The sequence below is a fragment of the Electrophorus electricus genome, chromosome 2 (genome assembly GCF_013358815.1).
Source record: "Electrophorus electricus isolate fEleEle1 chromosome 2, fEleEle1.pri, whole genome shotgun sequence".
Lineage (NCBI taxonomy): Eukaryota > Metazoa > Chordata > Actinopteri > Gymnotiformes > Gymnotidae > Electrophorus > Electrophorus electricus.
In genome coordinates, this window is record NC_049536.1 from 32,841,579 (window position 1) to 32,867,499 (window position 25,921).

At 43.9% G+C, this 25,921-nt stretch overlaps 2 protein-coding genes across 7 annotated transcripts in view; both read right to left on the reverse strand.

The window, feature by feature from the left end:
- Window positions 1-26: 26 nt before the first annotated feature.
- Window positions 27-16,506, reverse strand: ttc21b (tetratricopeptide repeat domain 21B). The gene is made up of 29 exons (XM_035522042.1): window positions 16,314-16,506; window positions 15,850-15,979; window positions 15,225-15,335; window positions 14,867-15,033; window positions 14,284-14,406; window positions 13,758-13,915; window positions 12,704-12,788; window positions 12,511-12,609; window positions 11,778-11,970; window positions 11,143-11,240; window positions 9,950-10,150; window positions 9,369-9,498; window positions 9,083-9,240; window positions 8,459-8,683; window positions 8,103-8,341; window positions 6,225-6,297; window positions 5,828-5,938; window positions 5,168-5,306; window positions 4,866-4,972; window positions 4,401-4,589; window positions 3,936-4,046; window positions 3,769-3,850; window positions 3,447-3,597; window positions 2,322-2,483; window positions 1,777-1,972; window positions 947-1,171; window positions 525-645; window positions 374-441; window positions 27-246 (listed from the first exon to the last, which is right to left on the reverse strand). Exons 1-29 carry the CDS (start codon window positions 16,344-16,346, stop codon window positions 169-171), a joined length of 3,963 nt encoding a protein of 1,320 aa, XP_035377935.1. The 5' UTR covers window positions 16,347-16,506; the 3' UTR covers window positions 27-168.
- A 6,771-nt stretch (window positions 16,507-23,277) lies between these two features.
- scn1laa (sodium channel, voltage-gated, type I-like, alpha) overlaps window positions 23,278-25,921 on the reverse strand; it is a 21,032-nt gene continuing 18,388 nt past the window's right edge. For all 6 annotated transcript variants that reach the window (XM_027014776.2, XM_027014775.2, XM_027014778.2 and 3 more), the window contains exons 22-26: window positions 25,799-25,852; window positions 25,558-25,695; window positions 25,096-25,200; window positions 24,713-24,983; window positions 23,278-24,610 (exon numbers count right to left, since the gene is read on the reverse strand). In XM_027014776.2, coding sequence (XP_026870577.2) covers window positions 23,457-24,610; window positions 24,713-24,983; window positions 25,096-25,200; window positions 25,558-25,695; window positions 25,799-25,852 — 1,722 coding nt within the window. In that variant the 3' untranslated portion in view covers window positions 23,278-23,456. The remainder of the gene's footprint in view (window positions 24,611-24,712; window positions 24,984-25,095; window positions 25,201-25,557; window positions 25,696-25,798; window positions 25,853-25,921) is intronic.

Here is a 25,921-nt window from a genome sequence, read left to right on the forward strand (position 1 = left end):
TTTATTGAGTCATCGAAAATTCAGACTTGTTTTCAAGGTTTAATTGTGAAATGGCTGTCAAACCAAAATATTAAAACAAAGTTACTCAAAAGCGGGTTACTCTTAACACGTACCTTCCTCAAAATTGAACAAATGCATAAGCACATATACACACACACACACACTATTTTATGATCTCAGAGCTGCTCTTGCTTTGTCCAAGATGTCTTTTCTTATTCTTGGGTAGTTTGGGTGTGCATCCAGAACCTGAAGGAAGGAAATTCCCTAGTCAGGATTTGGTTTATTTCAAACAGTAATTCAAATCTTGATTGAGCTTGATTCCTGATTCAGAGGAAGTCCAGAAGAACAAGAACCAAACGATCATTTGACTTACTTTGTGACAAACGTCTATAGCATTCACGTATCTCTTTGCCTTCAGGTAGTTGAATGCAAGCTTGTACCCTGTAACAAATACTGTGACGTCAATGAAGTCCAAGGCAATTTAACATCAGGAAGAATGGAAACGGTGCTAGCAAGCAGCATACCAACGGTGGGGCTGGCTTGGCTGCCATATTTCCAGGCCAGTTCATAGTTCATAGCAGCATCCCTGAATGACTGCTCCTTCTCCATGATGTAACCCATGTATTCATATGCCTTGCAGCAAGACTAAAAAAAAATAATAACAGACACATGCTAGAATCAAAGTCTTGTGATGTTGTTGTCCACCGAGTCCACAGTTGCAGTTCTGAAACCACATGAAACAATTCATGTGTCCAATGTCTGATTAAAAAGACAATTACATTTTTAAAGTCAGAGATCGACACTAAAAGATAGGTGTAAAACCAAGCAGAACCATTTCTCCACAAGAAAAACGTCTGAAGTACACAGTGCCAGGAGAGGACCCTGCTGGTCCGTGCTGAGAAAAGCCCAATCGCTTTCCAAGCGTTTTCTCTGAGGCGAGACCAACCTTGTTGTGGCGTAGACAGCGCTTTAGGAGTTCCCCCGCCATGTCGTATTTGCCCGACTGGATGTAGATGTCGGCCAGGAGGAGCCAGCTCTTCTCGAACTCGTCCGCATCGATGATGTTCCAGTTCATCTTGGCAATGCGCTTGAGTTGGTTCCTGGCCCGTGGCGTCTGTTTCATGATCATGTAGGCCGTGGCCATGGCCAGCAGAGCTGGAACATGATCTTTCTGTGGAGCAGGAGAACACGACCGGAGTCGGTCTTAAGGCAGTGGAAACGTTCTGCTAAGACGCGGCCTTCAAGAGGAATCAGATATCGGCTCAAAAATATGAGACCGTAAATCCGCTGCGGAATTATTTCTGTTGAATGGAAAAACTATTTGACTTGTGTGTTTTAATTAATCAAAAATAAACTAAGCACACCATTTCCAACATGAAAACACCTGTCAAAGTAAGTTCAACAAATGTAAAGGGCTAAGAAAGGGGTAAAATACATCTGAAATATGAATAGTCCTTGTTGTCTTATTCAGAGCTGCTTAAATATGCTGCTGCCAAGCCTAGCAAGAATACAACATGTGTAGCTAATTGGCTTGTATTATTTCAATTAGTTCTTAATGTAAAACCAACATTTCACTTAAATATTTCAACAGGTTTTTTAAACAATCCAAACTATTATAGCCTCTTGTTTAAAAAGGTGCCCTGTTTAAAGAGAACTCAAAAGAAGACAAGTATTACAAACCACAGAACATGTAACACTTCTGTGTTTGCACTAAGAGTTCTATGTACAAAGGCGTCTGCCCACAGGTGTGGGCGGGCGGGTGTGTGTTTTACACACCTCATTGTTTGCGATGTCAGTGAAGGCGGCGAGGGCTTTCTCCACGCTGGCTTTCTGCTTGGTGGCCAGGTAGCAGTAGTGCTCCAGGACTCGCAGCTGCACGTGGCCCTGTGGCGTCTGGGGCTTCAGCTCCTTCAGGAGCTTCTCGGCCGTCCGTACCGCCAGCTGCTCAGACTCCTGCTTCTCCGTGGAGTTCCTCACAGGGCCAATGAGAAAAACCGGGACTTAATGCTTTATTGGTTCGCTATAAAACAATGATTAAGCGTAGTACGAGGAGCCTGCCTGTGTGTTTTTGCGCATCTATTTTCCATTTTTAACATCATTTATGATCCCCCTCGGGCTCACAAACTTGCTGAGCAAGGCAAACATTTTTTGTTTGATCGCCAAAGCACTGCTGCAGCGTAAATGGGTTGAGCAATGCCGTGCTTTGTAATGCAAACCATGCTTCACTACTCCTTATTCACACAGTTGTTAAGGCAGTGCTCACTGTGCTATGCTTGTCTCATGTTGTAATCCTGGGCTGTCCTTTCTGCTTAGGAACTTACCCCATGTCTCCATCCAGGTTCTCAAACACCTCTCCCCCCAATGTCTCATTGTCTGGGTTCAGGCAAATCTCAATCATGTTATACACTGCATTCTGACCCCAGTCGTCATCCTTACGAGCCTTATTGAAGTGCCGTAAACCTTCATTAGGCTCCCCGGTGTACCTGCAACAGACACAAGGAGGAGTGCAGCCATTTCTCTTGTAAATTTCCGAAGTTCACTCTTTGAAGCGTTAAATCATAAGCAATAAAGGCTTGATGGACTGTTTTAACTTATGTGACAATAATATCGGGGAAGGAACATTGTGATACCATGAACAATGGGATCATTCATGTTCTTGTGTTTCTCCATTTGCAGTTTCAGCACGATGCTGATAACTGGGTGCCTTGCGAGCAACTTGAAGGCTCCGCGTGCATGCGGTGGGCTTCTCTGTTAGTGGTACCGTGACAGGGACAGTCAGCCTGTGAAAAGCGAGGGCAGTGCACCCGAGACGTCTCTTGCGTGTGTGCTCTGGCTGTCGTCTCAGGAAGCTAGCCCTGTGTTGTAGTAGTCAGAGTCCACATTTCCACCTGGAAGACCCCCACGGTTGAGGCCCAGCGTGGCCGCGACCTTGTGCTACAGCTAAAGAATGCTCTGAATAACTCCCGAGTATCTGTAGCAGCTCAAATACTCCTACGTGTATTTTGGAGTGACAGAGCCATACAAATACAAAGAGAAGGCGACACTTTTAGACTGTGCGGAAATGCTACTTGTGGCAGGATTTCTGGCGATCGCCCGGCCCACATTATCAGAAGGAGCAACCACAGAGGAAAGGTCATTCTCTTTCCTCCTATTATGGTGAGAAAAGAGAACAGGGCTGTTCTCCAAGAACACATTATTTCCCCATGCACTGTGGCCAATGGCTTGAAAATGATGGCAGCAGAACTCCGAAGAAGCTTGTGCAACCATCAGGCTTCCAGACTGGTGGAACTCCTACGGTACACTGAAAAAGACTTCAGCTAGCCAACCAAGGTAATTAAAATGGGTGAAAAGCAAAACGACCTCAACCGCAGGAGCTGTGCCAGTAGCTCAGAGCATAGTGCTGTTGTGAGTGAACACTGATCTGCCTCGATGAATTCTACTCTTACCACAGGTAAAGGCCCTTGCAGTAATTGTATCCTGGCTCAAACTTGGCCCTGGGCGAGTGTTTCTCAGCCATCTCCAGGAACTTGGGCACCTCCTCCAGTTTGCCTGCTCTGCGCAGCAGGTCAATGAGCCGCGACAGCGTCGGGTAGTTGTCTGGGAGACGAGAAGGACGTTAGCGGAGAGCCACCACAAACCAGCCCAGGGCTCCGTGTTTATGCTAAGCTCTCAGCTCTCCCTACGCACGCCCTCATCGCCATAGCTCAGATGGGGAACCGGGCGGCTGCAGTGATAGGCTGGTGAGGGATGGCTGTTGTGAGGAGACACCTGGCTTCCTCTCCAGCAGCTGCTGGAAGTGGACGACGGCCTGCTCGTAGTCCTGCTTCCTGAACATCAGGTCAGCCATCATCTGCAGGCAGAGAGCGACAGAGGCGTCGAGGCGTGAGGGAGAAACGTGTCGAGCAGAAGGGGAAGCGTGCGGCACGGGTGCTCACCAGCGTAGCAGCCTCGTTGACGGGGTCGTTCTTCAGGAGGACGCCGCACTGATGCTGACAGGCTTCTGCGTCGTCCAGAGTCAGATACAGCTGGGCCAGCTCCAGCATCACCTGGTTTGAAACCAGGTTTGGCATAAAGCTTAGCGAAGCTTTGTTTAGAGAAGCATCTCAAGGTCTTTACACAAAAATATCTTCCCAAAATCTTTTTTTTTTTTCGATCTTACCAAACTAAACTGTGAGAGGAAAAAATAAGCACACATTAATATGTAGCTATAAACATGCATTAATTAATAATAGTAATCCATTCATAAATAGAACAGGATAACGACAACATGTTAAATGGAGCAGTCAGTTTAAATCTTTAAATCCATTTATGTTAACTGATAATAAAATTGTTCCCCAGAAGGACCAGGTTAAGGGCGGGGCTTGGGCCACATCCGGTGGCCCTGATCCTGCCACGCCCACCTTGCCATCACTCTCGCTGTACACAAGCGCCTCTTTGTAGAACTTGACGGCACGCTCGTAGCCATGCTGCCTGCTGCAGTGCTTGGCGATCTCGGCGCAGATGTCGGCGGCGAGCTGCTTCTGGGCAGGCACGGCGTCGGGCTGCTCCAGCTGGACGCGTTTCAGCACCTTCGCCTGGACGTCTCTCGCCTGGAGACGCACACGCACACACACACACACACAGACACAGACATGCTTCAGCTGGCTACGAACCAACTCACAAGGCACACGGAGGATCTTCCGGGGAATCCAGTATAAAAAGTGAAATGAGCCGAATCAAAATCTTGCTCGTGCTTTCCGATGTGTCCACGGTGCATGAATCCAGCAGCAGCGATTTCGGTCTGCGTGAGTGGTCACACCAGCCAAGTAAATTCTGACTCCTTTGAGTCCAAACATTTGGAGATGGATGGAAGCCAGGAGACTCACGCGGTGTAAGGAAAGCAAGGCCTCATCGTCTTTATCCACTTTGCTCTGAACCCTGGCCAGCAGCACAAGGTAGCGGCAGTCCTCCATCAGCCAGGGCAGTTCATTCACTAAAACACACAGAGAAGCGCTAACAGATAAGAACTCCCAGCAAAGACAAGAGGAAACATCCAAACACCCACCCCCCCCCCACACACGGAAAAAAACCACAGATCCTAACACCGGCCTGGACGGACGCTACAACAATAAGCAGTTCCTTACAGGGCTACTGTGCCTCGGCTCTGAGGGCCAGGCCTGGCTCTCACCGGGGTCGTGCTCCAGCGCATCCAGCAGGACCCCTCTGCAACTCTCGTACTGCCTCAACTTCATGAGGAGCTCGGCCAGGTCGTAGCGCAGGAAGCTCTGCTGGCCGCTCCTCAGGGCAGCCTCGTAGTAGTTTATGGCCTGAGGACAGGAGAGAGAGAGAGAGGGAAAGAGAGAAAAGATTTTAGAGTGCCAGAGCTCTCTGCACGTTCTCATTGCAACAGACATTGCATCAGACAGGTGCCAAAGTCAACGTCTTGCTTCCTGAAAAGGCTGGCTTTTTTCTTTATTTTCCAATTGAATTCAACGTGATGTGTGCCCTCCCACATGCTGGATTACTCCCAATGTTCCGATAAAGTGTTCTAGGACTACTGATAGTGGGTCATGCTACTTGCATGTGAAGGTTATTTGATAACACAATGAACATGGACCACCTCGGCCCTTCTTCATTGCGTGCCAAGGTTTTAGTTTACACCTCTCTGTGCAAAGGCACAGGCAATGCATAGGAAGAGTTATTGACCATACTAATTATATTCCCACTGGGAATAAGCAGAAGGCTAACTATCTGCTCGACACCTTCGATGAGTGCAGTTTGTGTACACACTCCAGAACAGGATGTTCTGGCGAAGGGTGTGATGAAAGCGCTCTCCTGCAGAGCTTGCCTTAGCGTAGTTGTGGGTCTTGACAAGAGCCTTGCCGATTTTGCTTGCCACGGTGCCATCTTTAGGGTTCTTCTTCAAAGCTTGCTCGTAAACCTCAATGGCCATCTCGGGCTGCGAGAAAGTCAGAAGCTCATGTGCTCAGACACAGTGAAAAAGGGGCTTGGTTTTGAGACAAAACATTCCTAATGGAGCCATTCCTTTTAAGAAACACAGAGTCACTGTGTTTACTATAGAGCAAATGTTTATACAATAGCTGGGGGCAAATGTGTCAAGACCTTCCCATAATTGGGGCTCCACTCAACTCAAATATTTGGTTTCCTGTAAAAATATAATTAAATAAAAGTCTGTATGTTAAATAAACTCTATATGTTATATGAAATGTAACTTTTATACCAACCTCTTGGATGTTCATGTAGGCATCTCCTAATAGGAGGTATGTGTGTGAGCTGGGCATCTTTTCCACCAATTCCCTGAAAAAGAAATTTTTTTTAGAATGTGTGCATGTGGTGTGTGTGTGTGGGTGTGCGGGTGTACTTTTGGAGTGTCTATATTCTCACATCGGTGACCTGGCTGAAAAGTGAATAAAAGGCAAAATGTGCTTGCAGAACAACTGGAGACTCGGAGACGCAGACGAGCAACGGAAAGATTCAGATCTTCTAGCGCAGCACCAAGGAAAAAATGCAGAGAGAAGAAAAGGCAAATTGGCAGAGAGTTGCACGCAATCAATAATGAGGGAACAGGTAAAGTGCAGGGTGTGTGTGTGTGTGAGGAACTGGACAACACTGGAGGACAACTCTAGAAGCCAACTCCAAGACAATTTGCTCAGGAGATCATAATGTATGGCATATATCAAGGAGAGAGGTTGTTATGCATACACCTGAAACCTGACGATCAATAAGAATAGACGTGTACACATTCATGAGCAGAACCAACATCAGCCATGAGTCACCTCCTGTACATGGTTGATATCAAGACCACCAAGATGAAAAGGGACATTGACTCTCTGATGCACCTGACAAGGATCTTTAGCAAGGACATGGCAATGTCTTTGGAGAGGTGTGGTCGGATGATAGTAAAAAGGAAATGTGATCAGGACAGTGAAAACTGAACTACCATAAGGCCATTTAACAGACCTAGAGGACATCTACAAATACCTGGGGGTTCTTCAATCACACAGGAACCATGAGGCAGAAATGAGAAGGACAGCCAAATCCGTTAGCGGAATCCAAAAGACAGTTGGATGGATCCAAGACCAAAGATCATGTATGCCTTTCCTGTCATCAGAGACACGGCAGGCACAATAAGCTGGCCAAGAGAAGCATCGGAAGCCGCTGATGTTGGAGACTAGAAGACGAGAAAAGCCTAAGACCAGAAAACTCCACATTCCCCATGGGGCATACCGCCCAGGATCCAGAATCCAAAGGCTGTATGTCAGCTGGAAGGAGAGGGTAAGGGGCCTATCAAGTGGAAGAGCCACTGTTCAGAAGCACGATCCATGAATACATCCAAGGAATGAGACCACCAAGGATGAGTGGATGAGGGAGTGTCTCAGTCAGATGGGGGACACGGAAGCAGAGGAGGTGCCATGGGAAGATAAGGCCCTCCATGGAATGTACCACTGAGGTGACTGACATGAGACATTCCAAGGCTTGAAAAGGCAGGACTGAAAGACAGCACAGATGCACTAATCATGACAGCACAAGACAAAGCACTAAGCACCAGGTTGATCAAAGCAGGGGTGTATCACACCTGAGAAGACCCAAGATGCCGACTGTGCAAAGGAACCACTGGGATAATACAACACCCAGTAGCGGAATGCAAGATTCTGGCAGGGAAAGTATACACTGAGAGACCCAACCAACCACTGAGATCATACACAGGAACATATACAAGGCATATGAGGTGGACACTCCCAAGTCCAAATGGGAGGAACCACAGAAAGTGGTGGAGAATAATAAGCTTCCAGATCCAGACAGATAAACAAATAGTAGCAAACCGACCAGATGCAGTGATAGCGGGCAGGATGCAGAAGACAGCGGTGGTAAGAGATATGGCTATCCAGAGTCATGGAAACAATGCGAGGAAGGAATATGAGAAGCTGAAAAGTACCAGGGGTTGAAAGAAGAAAGAGAGAATGTAGAAGTTCAATGTCTAAGCCATCCCAGCTGGAGCAGTGGCTCCAACAGATCCCAGGAATGACACCAATCTTGGTACAGAAGAGGGCAACTTAGGAACGTCAAAGGAAAAATGGCTATTCCGAAATATATGCCCTTACCTGTAGCAGCTGACATAGAGACGTTTCTCCTTCCTGTGGTTCAGGTAGACGTCCGCCATTTTCTCTTTGGCCTGCACGTAGTAGGGCTGCTCCGGCGTGACATTTCTGAGCATGCTCAGTGCAAGCTCGGTGTCGCCCCTCAGCAGCGCGAGCTCGGCATTAGCAATGGTGATGCGGAGCTCCTCTGGGCCGCCCGTGAACTCGTTGATGGCGTCCTGCATCACCTTAGCCGCCTCGTGCTGCAGCCGCCACCATTCCGGGTCCACCGGGGCACAAGAACATCGGGTCAGCACCGGCACAGCTTGGACATGGCCGTGACGTTCCACTGATAAGCTCTGAGTGTGCGCTAGTGTCACCTGCTCTCCGTTCAGCCAGAGCGCCTCGGCCAGCTCCAGATACACGGACACGCAGTCCGCCGGGATCAGCTCGCCTTTCCGGGCCTTGCTCTTGGAAGAGGAGCCGGCCCTCCGCACGCCAGGCAGGCTCATGGCCAGCTGCAGGGTCTGGATGGCCTCCCGGAGCTCGCCTGTCTTCCTCTGAACTTGCGCTTTAATCAGGTGGTACAGAGGGTGCTCCCTCACCTGACCAGCACACACACACACACACACACACACACAGAAAGAGAGAGAGAGAGAGAGAGAGAGAGAGAGAGAGAGAGAGAGAGAGAGAGAGAGACACACACAGACAGACGGTGAGAGAGTGAGCAGGATCATGAGCCATCTGTGAGAACCAACCACATTGGGAGGAACTGAAAGGAGGGCTCAAGCACGCGTCTACTGCAATCAGTTATTTTAATCACTTTTCCTAAAAGAACGGACAAGTGTCATTGAGATAATATGAGGAAGCGTATCCATATAATCCAGTGTCCTGAAAACAACATCGGGAAAACTCTGGCCATGCTGAAAAGCAGACATGTTTTCACATAAAAAGTGCCCATGTTTGCTACTGCACATGAAACATGCCCTTCCAGAGGTGCTCACCTCAAAGTTGTGGCTCAGGCACAGTTCCAGAGACTGGGTGGAGAGTCTGATGTTGCCCTGAAGGAGATGGATCTGGGCCATGAGCAGGTGGGCATCAGCGAAGGACGGCTTCTGGTCCAAACAGTGCTGCAGACTGCTCTGAGCTGCCTCTATGTCACCTGAGAGGGTGCAGACATACACAATATCCACAAAACAGGTCCACAACAAAAAATTAACCAGAGGTAGGGTATTTCTGGAGCACCTTCGCGACTGTTTTGGAAACGTCCTGTTCATATGAAACGGTCACCTGACAGAAACCTGACTTTGGCCATCAGAAACACAGCCTGATGGAGTCCAGGGGCGATCTTGACCACGGTGTCCAGCACAGAGGCGCAGTGCTGCAGCTGAGGTGCAGGAGCCTGGCCCTGGGTCACTGGCTGAGGGTGGGGGACAAGACACCCAGCAGGTAGAAATGAAAACAGCCACAAAGATCCAGTAGAGCTACCGAGTGCTAAAAAAGACATGGACTGCTTCAGTGTGATCTGGTGTGAGGTGAATGTTTTGCTGTCGGAGGTGTAGCCAGTGAACCCTGCATGAATACTGCACAGTATGAAAGTATGATGCTACTCACTGTCAGTTATTACTAGGCATAGACTCACTCTAGCTGAAACCTATTAGCATTGGTTTCTGAAACGTGAGAATGTTAAGGGACCATTTGCTAGTGGACACTTTTCATATTGAATATTCATTTATGTTGATATCTGGCACATGAGCTCCCATTTAGGGGTTTAACTTACAAGGAAAGGAACCAACATACACATATCTACATGATCGTATCCATAAAACTGTCACTTAACAGAACAGTCTTGTTTTTCTTAAAACAAACACCTTGGCAGGACAGATTGCCAGGTACTCCTTGGCGATTTCCAGCAAGAAGTCGGGGTTGAGCTTCTCGTAGTACTCCACGCTGAGCGGCAGACCACGGAGGGTAGAGAAGTGTGTTTCCACTGTGTCGTTCAGCAGACTGGTCACCTCATCCTGGGACTTCTGTTTCTTAGCGGCCAGCAATGCCCGCAAATACATCAGCTCCTTAAACGTACACACACACACACACACACACACACACACACACACACACACACACACACAGACGGTCAAGTTTGTGAGAGGGAGAAACAGTGGTCCGTTAAAGAGCACCGAGTGCAGGAGCAGACGGAGTTACACAGGGTCACGCGCCACGCTGTGGATCACGAGATTGCGCTCACCAAACCGAGAGCACTCGAGCGGGTCTTAACACCCGGCGGCCAGGTTGCGTCGCAGCTGATAGGAATCGGACGCTTCCTTGGTAACAGGACATTTCCATTACTCTGTGCTTACACTGTGCGCTCAGTGCAGCTGAGCACACGCCGTGCCCGACTGACATCATTGAGATGAAGTTCGCACAGCTGACGAATCTGTATAAACAAAACGCGAGTGCCTGTGGCAAAGGGCCACTGCTGTCTCTGAATGAGTTACAGAGGATTCAGCAGGGAACGGCAGAATTGTTTATCCAAATGAGGCACTGCCGGACTTTTAAGCTACACCGAGATATCCTGGCCATAAAGAAGATGACACACAGGAAAGAATAACATTTGAGGAATGTCTGGGAAGGTCAGCAGTCGTCCAGGTCATCGGCTCGTCTAATGACCCATGTCTAGTCAACGTGACTGGATGTGTATAATAAGCCTTCTCTCTAATTATATGTGTAATTATAGGTTTGTCTGTTATACATGAACTCTGTGTGACTGACTGACTGATCCTCTGTCTGCTCAGTCGGTTCATCTATCCATCTAAAGGGCTTCCTCAGTTCTACTACCAAGTAATACCTGAAGAAACCTTCAACTTTTCTGAGAATTTAAGGTTTATAAGCACTGACTGACCAAAGCATCTACGTCCTGGCATGAGTCTTGGCAAGACCTGAGCCTGTGATTAGCTGAGACAGATGACATGCTCCAGCCACAACACTCTGCAAACGGCACGTCTCAAGAGAGCAGAAATCGTTGGTGGTGCGATGTGGGTTGATGTGGTGTCTGCAGTCTCACCGCTGACTTGCCGATGGACTGCTGGATCTCAGTGAGGAACTCCAGCTGCTGCTCGGCTCCTTGCAGGTGACCCTCGCTCAGCTGGCACCGGATGATGCCTGCAGGAGACGAGCGTCTTTAGCCCACAGGGGAAGCCACACACGCTGGACGAATTGAGGAACATGCACTGTTGCAGCAAGGAACTGAACGCCTGCCCGGGGGCCAAGTGGCAGGTAAGTCTCGTTCACGCCTGTGTCCGGAATGGCATGTAGAGTTATTACAAGCACTCTCAGGTTAAGTTCCAAAATACAGCACAGCCAAGCCAAGCTGAGTGAAGGCATACGCCTGGAATCTTAGGTTTCTTGGGGAGGGGGGTTCCTTGGGTTGCTTACACACAAAAGCAGAGATCAACTCATCTTAAATCTAAACGTGAGCTTTCGTTGGGCATCATTTTTATCTTCATCATTCTTATTCTTTTTAAATCATCTCAGAATCCAGAACTGTCTAACTCACACAATGAATGATGTTGATATGCATATCTAAAAGGAAGCCCCTCAGGCCAGGACTGAAAAAACAACTCCATCCCGCCACCATTATGAAACTCCGCCCACCACATCCCTCCTCTTGCCTTCGCAGCGTCACGGAAGCATTCTCACCTATCAGAGCTGAGACGCTGCTCTCGTCCAGCGTCATGGCAGTTTTGTACCACTTTGCGGCCTCCTTCGTCCTGCCCAGCAGGCACAGCAGGTAGCCCAGCTCAGTGGCCGTCTCCGCGCGGCCCGGCGCCTGCGAGAACGCCTGCTCCACCAGCGCATAGGTGTGCTGCAGTACCTTCTCCACCCTGCCACACTGAAAGCAGGGGGGTGTTCGTCAACAGGAGGCCGGCACGCACGCCGAGTGACGGGACTGTAGGAAGGCTATTAGAACCTCCTGAGCGGAAAACGCAAGCTCTTCCAGGCAGACAGCCTAGAAGCCGTGCTTCGTTGCACTTAGCCTTCATCATTTAGGTCAGAGGTGTTCAATTCCAGACTTCTTATCCGATTCCCAGTCTGGGACTGTAATCAGAAGCTAACTGTGCAGTTACAGTAACCGATTCACTACTTTACTGTCACTTCTGAATTTTAGGTACATACAGGGTGGAAAATCTGTAGTACTTGGACCTCAAAAGGTGTGGTTTAGAACTTAAATTAACTACCAGTGCTCACAGAACCCAGGTTCTGGCTTTGAGTTGAGGACCTTTGATTTAGCTCCTTGGTCAAACGCTGTAGCCGAAATCTGGTGTTAAAATCCTGACTGTTCATCTTTAAAGCAGGACTTTTTAGGTAAATCATTACAGAGGGTGTAATTTGGTCAGTTGCTAGCGGCCAATTGTTTGCATTTGAACCTTACCACTCGAGTGAAAGCCAATGACATTCCATACAGGAGCTCAGGGTTGTTGGGCTCTTGGTGGTCCAGGTTGCTGATCAGGTTCAATAGTTGCTTCACTGACTGTGGATGAGAGCACACTCGGTCAATTTAGCGTCACTTTGTCGAAATGGCTGAAGAACAGTGTGGATTTCAGGTGTAAGAGAAGGGGTTGAACCTCCTCGATGTCACCCTCTCTGCAGAGAGAGTGCAGCCCCAGCATTCGCAGTGCCTCCAGATTGGTTTTGTCTCTCTGAAGAAGCCTGGCAGGAGAGCGAGTGAAGACTAAATGAAAAATGCATCCCGAGCACATACACATGGCAGGATACTTGCCCACAAGCACCGCTGTTTATCTGTGACATATACATGTGGGGGTGTGGGATAGAAAACCACTGCTGCCCCACTGAAAAGCTAAACCACTAGAGTAAATATCCTTCTACATAACTATATTCATGAAGCAGTTTGTATCTTATTTTTTCCAGGAACACTTATAAGACATTGAGATGTATGTGAAAAAAAGCCATCTGTACAACTTAATATTTGGTGTTTCTGCTGGGTGGCTGTTTTATGTGAATTCCTTCACATAAAAGTGGCTCAAAGATCTTTCTATGCAATTCACGATGCACACCAAAACCAAAGAGTACAACCAGCCAAGAAGGCTCCATTCAGAAGATGATTCTCATAGGAGTTCAAAGGTGGGTGGGTGGGTGTGTGTGTGTGTGTGTGTGTGTGTGTGTGTGTGTGTGTGTGTGTGTGTGTGTGTGTGTGGTCCCAGCAGGACCACAGTGGCACTACCAAATCCTAAACCAGCTCCCACAGAGTCAATGGTCTTTCTCCTCTCTCTGTGTCTCTCTCTCACACACACACACACACACCCTACAGCAGTGCACGCTGGGATGTGTGCGGCTTTAGCCCTCAGCCTCAAAGGGCCTTTTGATTCTGCCCGCCACTGGCCCTCATCCAAAAGGCGGGTGAACAATGGCCCAGTCTCTTAGCATGGATCTGTGGCATCACATTTGAGTTCCATTTACACTTGAACACAGCCTGACTCACCCTGGTGTAGTGACTTTCCTGTAGCCGTGTGTTTAGCGTGTTTAAAAATCAGGAACACAAATCTGGCTCACTAACTTTAAACTGATGATGACAGAACAAAGATGTTCAAATAAAAGCTTGTGCAAATGGCGCAGCTGATCGGAGATCAGAGGCAGACACAACTGTGGAAGAAGTGATACCTCTGAGCAGCATCCACTGCCTGTTCCCAGTCCTGTAAACTCAGCAAGAGCTTCATCTTCTTCACCAGAGCAGGGATGAAGGATGGGTAACTGACAACGACCTGGTTTACTGTCTCTAAAGCTCCAGAGTAATTCTGACGGAACTCGTAATACTGCACCTAGAAACAGGGAGATGTAGTCAGACAGCTAAGATTCTACTGGACTTCAGCTATGGCTAGACCAAATATTTAAAAAAATAAAGCACAATGACTGACACACGTCACTCAAAGTGGTGACGTGTGTCAGTCATTGTGCTTTATTTTTTTGATATTTGACATTCACAAGACTAGATACTTGAGGGACTTACTGTACATTTTAAACATTTTTGTACATACATTTATGTATGCTGTAATGCTACAGAGTGTATAAATATACAGATATTCAGGTCATAATTAAATTTTTAATTTTAATATGAGCAAATTATAATTTTATACTAGAATAAAATTGAATTGAATTGAATTGAATAAGACATTTGTACTGATACTACCTTTCCCATCAGAGCAAAAATACTGATTTTCTCCTTCAGGGCCTCATCAAAGTATTTCCCAGATTTCCTGGCATAGGCATCTTTACCAGAGGTCAGATCTATCCACCCTTTCAGCGTGATCCCCTGAAAAACACACAATGGGCCCCAGTAACAGAAAAGCCAAAGTCGGACAAACAGCAACATTCCTGAATAGAACGTCGCATCATATAGAAATTAAGAGAAAATTATGTTTGATTTAATATAGTAATTCTTGCTCATCATAAATCTTATTCTCAATAAGCTTAGTTTGGAAAATTAAAAGGCTCTGTGAAAAATCCAGCAACAACATATCTTAAACTGTTGTATCAGTGACACCTGACTACACAATGGCCTGTGCACTAATAAACAATATTTTTATAGTTACATTAAGTGTTATAATCCTTTTTTTGTGATAATCTTCTTTTAATGTATTAATTTGATATTAATAAATTAATAAAGAATATTTTGTGTTTTGCGATAAAATACTTTTAAATCAATTAATTAAACTGATATTCTTAAATTATTATTGCAAGGATTTAAGTTAATTAATTTATATGAACGTTACCTCTGAGGAGCCACTAGAGAGTTTGATCATCCTGTCCACATAATCCCTGGCCTTGTCATTACGGCCCAGGAGCCAGAGAAACACCCCGGCATGGTACAGGGCCTTTGGGCTAGCACCCTTACGATCCTCCTTAACTTTGGCATCTAGCTCCTGGATGGTGTCTCTGTCTGAGGTCAGCATACGTTGACAGATTATGTAGGCATTTATACCCAAATATAAGCAATCTTCTCCAAAGAAAAATGACTGGTGAAAAATTAGGAGAAACGCATAGGTACTACTTGTTCCAAAAATGGAACACCTTAAAATATATCTCATATAAGGTTAATGATGGTGTAACTGCAGTGCACACACTGCATACCTGGGTTAGGTCTTTTCTTCTGGGCGTAGACCAGAGCCATCAGTGTACACAAAGATACATCTCTCTTACTTTTCAACTGCTCCAGCTCTTCGATGGCCTCCTGCACACGGTCTAAGATGAGACGCAGAAGAAGACTTTAGTACCTACACGCACAGCGCTGCCAGTTGTAATCGATTAGTCATGTAGTACACATAAATAATGTACAGATTATAAAATAGACAAACAAAGATTTGTGTACAATCCAGATATCTTTATTTATTAGCAGCATAAAGTTTTAGTCAATACGGAGACAAAACGGATGCAATTTTCAAACCTTAACAAGCCCTTCTGACCTATTAAACACGACAATGTGTCGAAAGATTTGTGTACAATCCAGATATCTTTATTCATTAGCAGCATAAAGTTTTAGTCAATACGGAGACAAAACGGATGCAATTTTCAAACCTTAACAAGCCCTTCTGACCTATTAAACACGATAATGTGTCGTTTGATGTAATTCTTCTCCACCTGCTGATTTAGAGTAAAACATCTTCGAAATGGTTTCCATGTCACTGTTTTTATACCCTGTACTGAGTCTCCACTAACGTGAGGAGCACAGCTCTGTTTATATCGCCTTTATATTTACCCTGCGCCAGGAGACCGTATGCATGGAAGAATGTGAAGATCGGTTCATTGCTGAATTTGCGCTGGGCTTCACTTGAGACGTTCAAGACATGATTGTAAAACTTCTCCTGGCAGTAATATGTAATCAGGGCCTGCAAATGTGAAGACATTAGAGGTTCGGTTTACGCTCTCTGGTCAGCCTTAGTAAGGTACAGGTACATCGTGTATCGTTTCTAATGTTACACTGAGACAAACAATAATAGAAATGATATAGCAATGTTCGGGTACCTGGGTTAGGCTTCCTCACTGTGTATCTTTACAACTAAACAAAGGCTACACAATTACGTGCCTACGAGTCCTACATGAAATAAATGATTAGTCCTAAGAATCCGCAACTGATACATTGTATTCCACTAAAGAAAGAGAAACGTTAGTGGGCTTTACACTAGACTGAACGGGTTATTAATACAGAAGCGATAAACTCACCAGTGTTAACTCTTCGTCCTGAACGTCAGTCATTTCCGTGTATTTGAACGTTTCGCCTAGCTCGATTGCTGGCAGTGATTTAACGCATCACCCTTAGACAGTAAGCAGTGTTTACTTAGGTTCTACTTATGTTTCGCCATCTCGGTGATCATGCTGGGCGTCCTGGTAACCAAACAACGACCGCCATTTTTGCCTAGGAACTGGGAAGTGGATTCAGTAAAGAATCCTACTCGCTGTTGTATTGCTGCGCGTCCACACGAGGGCGCCCTACTCCTTCATAACCGCACCGCTCAGAGACGCGTGTGAGACGTGCCTAGTCAGATTATAAGTGATAAAAGTGTTAGAAAATGCCCGCTTCGTTATTTTCGTTTTCCCCGTATTCGGGCTTTTTCCTCCATTATTTGTACTGAATGCTTTATTATGCGAAAGTGCGCTACAGGCCCAAGGTTAACATCAATAACAATGTAATGCAAAGTTGTCTTTACAACCAGTTTTGTTGCAGATCTTTGTGCAGCAAAAATTAAACACAATTCCCCTAGAATGTTTATTGCCCTGACTCTTGGACAATATTTAAACTGTAATGAAATAGAAATTATGTAAAACTTTGATATGTCATGGATAACGTTTTTAAAGTATCTTACCATATCTGTTACTAACATTATTAGTTATATTATCTCCTGTGGAAGTTCACACGCATTAAGGATCATTTTTGCTTTGGTTTCCAAGTAGAAATAAAGTTATTTGGAATGAATGGCAACTTGTTTATGCAGCAAGGGATGTGTCTAACCAATCTGGTGGAAAAATGCCAAATCCCATTACTGAATTCTAACAGACAGTCAAATGTTGCACAAGTATATAGGGTTCCCATTTTACGGTAATAACAGTTACACCTGAATGCAGTATTACCGCACATAAACATTATACAAATTTATAACCAATAATATATTATTCATTAGTAATACTACACTAATACTAATTTATTACTAATTACTAATATATTATACTAATTTATTACAAATAAAAAGATCAGTAATGGGGCATCATTCTTAATTACTTCATTCCACTACTGTATCACCACTACTATATCAGTCACAGTATCAGAGACTAAATTTGTCTAAGAAAACCAACTTGAACTATTTTAAATGTGACATAGCTCACCATAGCTGTGCCAAACTGTGCGTTTTACTCCCCTGTGTTTCCCACTTCCCATGAGACCTACAATGCGTGCGATGCAACTGTTGCTTATCCTCATCGGTGATAATGAGTGTCTCAGTATTTCACAACAGTTTGATAACATTGATCGGGAAATCCAAGATGTGGGTGTGTAGAACCGTGCATGGCAGGGTGGCCCAGTGGGTGGGAGGGAAGCCACGGGAGCTTTGAGCCCAGTCGAGGCACAAAGCGTGTCAGCTTTCCCAAAAGACCCCTTCCTTAGGCAGTCAGATACCATACCATACATACACTGGCAGCAAATCATTAGTCTGGACTGCATTCATTAATGGGAGAGTAACTTAGGCACTTGGTATTGTGCTCACTGGGTGGGGCAATATAGAATAAGCCAATGCTTCCCTTTTAGCTAATTATTACAAGTGCATTAAGTTGTAATGGCTTTCCTGGCCAATATAGGTTTATATGTTGTTTTTTATGATAGTAGGTTATAGACATAGTCTGGATTACTTATATCTACCGAATCCAGATGTGCACTTGACTGTGCATATCATTTGGGACTGTATACTGTATGTTTTTAAATGAGCTCATAATGGACTGAAGTTTTAAATTCAAGTTTATCTGGACTTGGCGCAAAACAGAATTTATACACCATGATTTCAAACAGAACAGGACCCACAATTTGTTTTTGACATCTTAGAAATACAGCATATGCCAGCTCCTTAAAGAGTAAAAAGAGTCTATAGAGTCTTTAAAGAGTCTAAAGAGTAGAATTGTAGTGGTCAGGTACTTATGTCAGAAGCCATACCTCCAGTTGCTATATGTGGCCTGATCCATTGTGGTTTCTCTACAGTAACCCACAATGTTCAATCTGGCAACCTCAGTAGTGCACTTTGCAAGGGTGGTTTTATAGACTATAATGTCTACTACACTCATCAGGCCCCATACTCCAAAGTCGGCATGACTACATAGCCATTGTAGCACTATTTGACTATTGACGATCATTTGCAAAAGATTTACATGCTGAAAATAAAATTATCTTGAAATGTTTAAAAAATACACAGATTTTTCATTTTAGTATTAATTGCGATCACTTCAGAAATCATTCACCAAAAGAGGGTCTAAGTCCATCATAATTGTCAGATCTGATGAGCAGAGATGGACGCGAGTACAGCAATAATGAACAGGGAAATCCAGTGATGTAGTCAACAAACAGGCAGTAGTACAAATCCAGAAGGCAGATGATAGGCAAACAAATCCAGTGGGGAACAGGCAACAGAGTAAATTCGGAAAACGGGCAGTATAAACAGTAACCAGGATAACATACACAAATATAATGGCTCAGAAACGTATGGCAGGCAAAAAAGACTTTGTAATGACAAACTGAACAAACGGGACATATATGGGGCAAAACATTAAGGAAAACAAGACACAGGTGAGACTAATAATCTGGGGAGTTGGATCGAACAGGAGGCTTGTGGGTAATGTAGTCCATTGTGCACTGAGTCTGTTCAGAATGTGTGACAATAATACTCATTGCATTTGTTGTCAGCACAGACCTTGCTTGACATGCACTGAGCAATTAATTTATTAGGGTCTTCTCCTCTATAGCTGTGCCAAATAGGCTCCCACTACTAAGGCCACTATTGTACTCTGAAGTCAGGGGTCTGACCAGACCCTGAGACCTATTACCCACCAATCTCTTTTGACCTGTTTTAGTATTTATTTACAATGTATATGCACTTGTGAATACTGTTTATGCAAGCAAAACAAGCAAATATGAAAACAGTATATATATATATATATATATATATAGGTACAAGTTATTATTGATAGAGGCCACTGGAAACATGGCACAATTGTGCAAAGAACAAGAAAAGCTTCTAACCTTTGAGTACATGTAACTGAAAAAGAACTGACAGCCTCGGGACAGAGTAGGTGTGCTTAATAACGGTTAACTAAGTATATATGAGGACGCTTTGTGTGCCAAATTGGTGAAGCAAGAACTTATCTGCATCATGAAGGTTATATAGTACAACAGAAACGCTGCTCAATTTGTGATGTATAAAAGCACTGGGTATAAAAATGTGATCATATTCTAATACCAAGCACAGATGCTTTTATTTTCACAGCAATATTAAATATTACAGAATACTTCATCATTTTTGTCCCTGTTGATACGAGTGCCATTAGTGAGTGTTTGCTGGGTAATGTTGATGCCAGATGAGGTTACACATGTTGACGCCCACGTAAAGTGAGAGGGAGGGACAGAGCATGTTCCACATTAACATTCTCAGGAAACAGTGGTCGGATTGGCTCTGATGTCATGTTGCCAGGCAACAGAAATGGAGAATTTGCAGCCTCACTCTTCATTTAAATGATGCTCTGGTAGAGGCACTTCCTGAGCGTGCCAGTCATACAGTCATGCTTGCAGATGTTGCAGGCCACTTTCTGTGGCAATGCCGCCACAACAAAACTCAAGAAAATTATTTTTAAAAAGGTCAAAGTAAAATTAAAAGATGAAACTGGTTTTTTTCAAATGCTGTAAAAATACAGTGGCAGGGAGTATAAAATTAAAGGTCCTTCTTTACCCCTTTTAGAGTGCTTTTACTTTACACTAATTCAGATTGAGACGCTGTCATCGTCATATTGGCAGGGTCAACCCCAGGTCACTATGTACCAATAACAAAATTATGCAAGATAGGTAGCAAAACAACAGACAGCAGCTTTTAAGAGGGGAACTGATAATGACATACTGAGCAATCAGTAACATAGCGACAAAAGACAATAGCTGCCTGTGAAGTGATGGGTGAACAGAGCTGACAATGTTTGTGTATACCATTCCCAGACAGAATCATCCACAGATAATAACCTCAAATGAATAATTAATCATATGTTTGCTCTCACAGAATCTTTATAACTCCTAATCACACAGTTACTGATATTTGTGTATTTCCTGATGAACTCTGGTCAAATGTTTACCAGATTCTAAAACTTGCTGCTCAATATTTAATCAGAGTGATGATACTTGGATCTAATTGAATAACTTTAACAAGAAGATTTCATACGTGAGTTGACCATGCACGTAGACCATCCTAACAAAACATGTAGACCATTAATCAAACTGAGTTTGCCTTGTGTTATATTCACACAAGGACACACACACACACACACACACACACACACACACACACACACACACACACACACAAGCTCCACCCTTTGAGGATAAGAAGATAAAGCGTTTAAGTTAAGTGCTCATTAGCTGAAACAGAAGAAATGGATACTATGAGAAACACAGTCTTTTCCGGCAGCATTGAAGGCTTAATGTTGATTGTGGTTGAGTTGAAATGAGAATGCTGAAAGTAATAAAAAGGGTGAATGGAAGGGCAGAGGGCACTAATGCGCTCCTAATTACGTGTGGTTGGTCACTTGAGACAGAGGCTGATTTCCACAGAACAATGTTTGAACATGGAGATGTTTTACCTAAATCCTTTATATATGTCCATATCATTAGGCAAGGGTCATATGTGTTGCACTACAAAGTAAAATATTTATTTTCTTACCTTAGTGTTACTTATATATACTTTCAATTTCTCCTGTGTGCATTTGGATTTTGCTTGGGTTAAGTAAATATTGAAAAAATTGAAAAATACTCAAAATCTTTAAAATAGACATCTTCCAGAAGGCAGACATGGAATTTAAAAATGAACTAATCTGTAAAAAACTAATCCTTAAAAAAATCTTTAAAAAATAACAAAAGTCATTCCCTTCTTTAAACAAATAACCCCTGCCAGTTCTCTTCTCTTTTGGAAAACTCTTTCATCCCTCTCTTTCCTGTCACTGATGTAGCTGTTCTCTCTGACCCATCAACAACATTTGAATCCGATTGATTTGTGAAACACTCTGTGAAATGGACACTAATCCAGACTAAGTGTCAGGGAAGACGTCTCTCAACGTTCTTGTCTGTACCAGCAGCAGGAGATAGTGGATGGACTCCCAGTACCTGAACGTTCAGCAGAGCTCCTTAGTGTCTTCAAACATAAAGACCTTCAAGAAGCGCTTAAATCATCCCTAGCCACTTGAACCACTTCAAGGTACTTTGAATAATCACCTATTTTTTTTGCCCCTCCAGTTATTTATTTATTTACATTTCATTAGCTGCTGGATGCTGTTAATGAAAATGTAAGCTAACACAACCAAAACAAAAGAATTACACAATTCTGTGATGTATAACACACAAAGTATATTCTTTCAACAGCTATGCCTGTTGTTAATCATTATCACTTGAGCTGTTCTGAAATGACAAGTGTAAGATTACACCAGCACATTAATTGGTCCATGCACCTTTATAGTATGCACATCAAGCAAATAAAAAGGAATATCACACTTATACCTGAATTACATGACATCTTTATTTTGGCTTCCTTAATCAAGATGACTCATAGCAATGTTGTTCATGCAAAAGTTTATCCATGGACTACAAGCTTAATGCATATATAAAATATGGCATCTATTACCTGTGCTTACGTAATCAAAACATTCATTTTGTACAAATGTATATTTCACTGACAACAAAAGTGTTGTATAACAGCCTTACAGGACAGTATACCATATAACAGTGTCAAAGCGGTATTTATGAGGGACATATACCAAGCATCTTCAAAGAGACGGTAGTTGGTTTGAATCATGATTTTTTTCCTTCAATCACCTGATAAAATGCCCTAACAATAATGTAAACAAAAGCTAGAATCAGTGGAGAAAATAACACTGATTTTACTCTCCCTGACTCTCCCTGGTCAAACACGCAGGTTTGTGTTCCTCTGTATTCTTGGATAATAGTTGCGATAATGCATGTGGATCATACTCAGTTTGTGGAGATGTGCTTTAGAAACACAAAGTTGCAAAGTTGAAATTCCCTTCCACCTTTCACATGGGCTTCTCCAATAAGGGCCAATGAGTGAGCAAAAAAACGAAATCACAGCACATTTGTACGTATGAGTAATGAAGTGGCTACGGTGACATAAATACCTCCTTTCATAACTGTTGGCCAGTACGTGGAATCAAAACAAAAACAATGTATGCCCAAACAATCTGCACGAGGTTTCAGGAGGTGACAATACAAAATACAGACATTAACATTTAACAGCAGATAAGACCAGGACAATACAAACTCAGTTCAGCTTAGTGCTAGCTGCATTTCTTTCTCCAGCGGTACAGACAGAATAGAGGGACCTTCTCCGTCTGAATTAACTGGTAGTATTACAAAAGAAATTAGTACTCTTGGGTTTATATTCATTTATATACACAATAAAACTGGATGTTAAAACAGTTAAACTTGATATTGAAATAAGCTCTGTTATATGCAATTGACAACTAAAAATGAAAGACAGAACGGTATGCATTCAGGAAGCATTTGGGAGTTATGCTTCTGTACATTTGTACTGTATGCTCATGAACAAGGCTATTGATAGGCACATATACTTTCTAGTATGGTTAAGAGGCACCTGGGAGGCATACAGCCTGAAATACTGGATGAGACAGGTCTACGTGGCTTTCTCCATTTCCCTATGGGTCAGTGTTTTTCTATTGGCGAACAGCCTAACACATCGGTGCAGGCTGAATTTCTTTTCCTGGCCATAGAACCTTGTGTGGAAACACATCAAATCGCAAGACAATAAATGCAGAAACACACATTACCAAGAACGACTGATCCTTAATATGGCCCATGGATGTTTTAACCAGACAGAGGAGCAGCCTAAAACCAACAGCCTGGTTACATATAAATATTTAAATCAATGCTACATTTCAGGCACTAACCTTTATGTGAAACTCAGGTATACTTTCTCAGTTTGGCGTAGCTAACCAAGCTTTGGAAAGAAGGACAGTCGCTCCTTATAGCTCTCCTTCAAAAGCTGTAAACACTTCACCCCCTTTGCAATAGTTCTTTGGGGACATTTTTTGACCATTTCACTGTCAGTGATTTCGCATCTTGCCCTGGACCTCCCTCTCCTGATTGTCCTTCTCATACTTGTTCTTGCCAGGTTGCGTTACAGCGTGATACACTGGCGAGGAATCTGTGGAGGGTGTTCTGTTAGAGGCGGAGTGGCTGTCACACTTGTTGGTGTCCACCACGCCCTTTTTAGAAGCCTTGCTGTTGACCTGCTGCTTTTGCTCTTTTGTGCTCTGCCTGAAGACATGCATCCTGTAGGCTCTCTGGATGACGGAAGCTGACATATCCTCGTGTTTGCGGCGCAGGGTGGAGGTTATGGGCTCGTAGGATACCTTGGAGGGGTTGGAGGTCATGAAACGATCCTCCATCTGAGCACGGAGGATGTCCATCTCCCCGCTCTCGCCCAGGACGCGTTTGGTGAAAGCAAACAGGATGTCCAGGCAGTGAATTCGCTCCCCGCTAACCATCGGCAGGTCCATGTTGATCAGCTGTAACTTGTTGGGCTTGGGCATACGTAGAGGAGGGTCCAGAGAATCCGCAAAATCAGACAGTTTGCTGTACTCCATAAACTGTGTGGCGTTAGGGTCAAATTTTTCCCATACCTCATAGAACATCTCAAAGTCATCTTCGCCTAAAGGCTCAGCACTCTCCTCAGTGGCCACGCTGAAGTTCTCAAGGATCACAGCTATGTACATGTTCACCACAATCAAGAATGATATTATTATGTAACTCACAAAGAAGACAATACCCACAGATGGGTTGCCACAGTCGCCCTTAACTTGGCTGCCTGAGTGCTTCTTCTCTGGGTCACAGTCCGGAGGCTTGTTGAGCATGGGCGACAGGAGTGTATCCCACCCTGCAGAGGTGGTGATCTGAAATAAACAGATCATGCTGTTGCCGAAGGTTTCAAAGTTAAACATGTCGTCAATGCCAGCGTCTTTCTTGACGTAGGCAAAGTTCGACATTCCAAAGATGGCATAAATGAACATAACTAAGAAGAGAAGAAGGCCGATGTTGAACAGGGCTGGGAGGGACATGATCAAAGCGAAAAGAAGAGTGCGTATTCCCTTAGCGCCTTTGATGAGGCGTAGGATTCGGCCAATGCGAGCAAGCCGTATGACACGTAGCAAGGTTGGCGAGAGAAAATATGAATTAATGACCCTGAAGACACAGTAGCCTGTTGAACAGAGAAACAGAGTTAGAAATGGCACAGCATGTTATGTCTCTAAACATGAAAACCTTTGCAGGTTCGTAGCGTGCTCCAGTTATCAGATCTTACCGACTATTGAAAGAATGACCACCACAAAGTCAAAGATGTTCCAACCAACCGTGAAAAAGTACTGTCGGAGTGAAATCATCTTTAGGACACATTCCGTCGTGAAAAGCACAATAAAGACCAGATTGATCCATTCCAGAGTTTTGGTCACTTGTTCAGTCTGAGAGTCCGTCTCCACCATCATGGCTATCATATTAAGACATATTAGAATCATAATGATGATGTCAAAAACTTGATTTGTAACAAGGTCGAAGATACGTCCCTGGAACTTGTTCTGAAATAAACAAGGAAACTTGTAAAATGCTTAGTCTTTTATGTTTCACTTCTCCATTTAATAGTACTTAATTATTGCAGCTTGACGTTTGTACGTGATTGGAATGTCTTACTGCTGGCCGGGGAATTGGTTTTTGCGGTTTCTTTGATCCAAGTTTCTTCATTGCGTTGTAATATTTTTTCTGTTCTTCTGTCAAAAAAATGTCCTGACCCCCAAAGTAAACATGAAAAACAAAAAGTTTAATTTGTGATTAAATTTGACATAACTCGATACTTTAAGACCTCACTGCTAGTTATGTTACATTAAACCATCTTTTACCTTATTTGTAAGAATTTTAAAACTCTGCAGGTCTTTATTTTGGTAACATATCTGTACAAAGCAGCACCTCTGCTTCATAACAGGTCATTGTCAAGGAATGTTGAAGGAGCAATAAGCAAAATTTTACTTAAAGATTATTATGGATAATATGTGATTGCCCAGCAACACGCAAAACAGAAATGCACATATATTTCAATGTTCAATGGTCCCTGGGATCCCAAAGCACTTAAAATTAACCTGAAACTAAACGACTTATCTTTCTCTTCTGCTGATTGAAGTTATCGATAATGACACCAATGAAGAGATTCAGTGTGAAGAAGGATCCAAAAATGATGAAGCACACAAAGTACAGGTACATGTACACATTGTTCTCATAAATTGGCTGTTCATCTACCTACAGAGAAAGGAGCAATTTATGTCAGATATGGAATTATGCTACAATAAACTATTTGTGCAACCCCCAATGTGTAGCTATTACTATAAGTACACAAGCTTACATTACGAGAATCCACGGCTCCATACATAATGTCCATCCAGCCTTTGAAAGTTGCCTTGATAGCAGGGAGGACAATATTGTATAAAATTAATCTTTGTAGAATATGTTCTACAAAGAACAACCC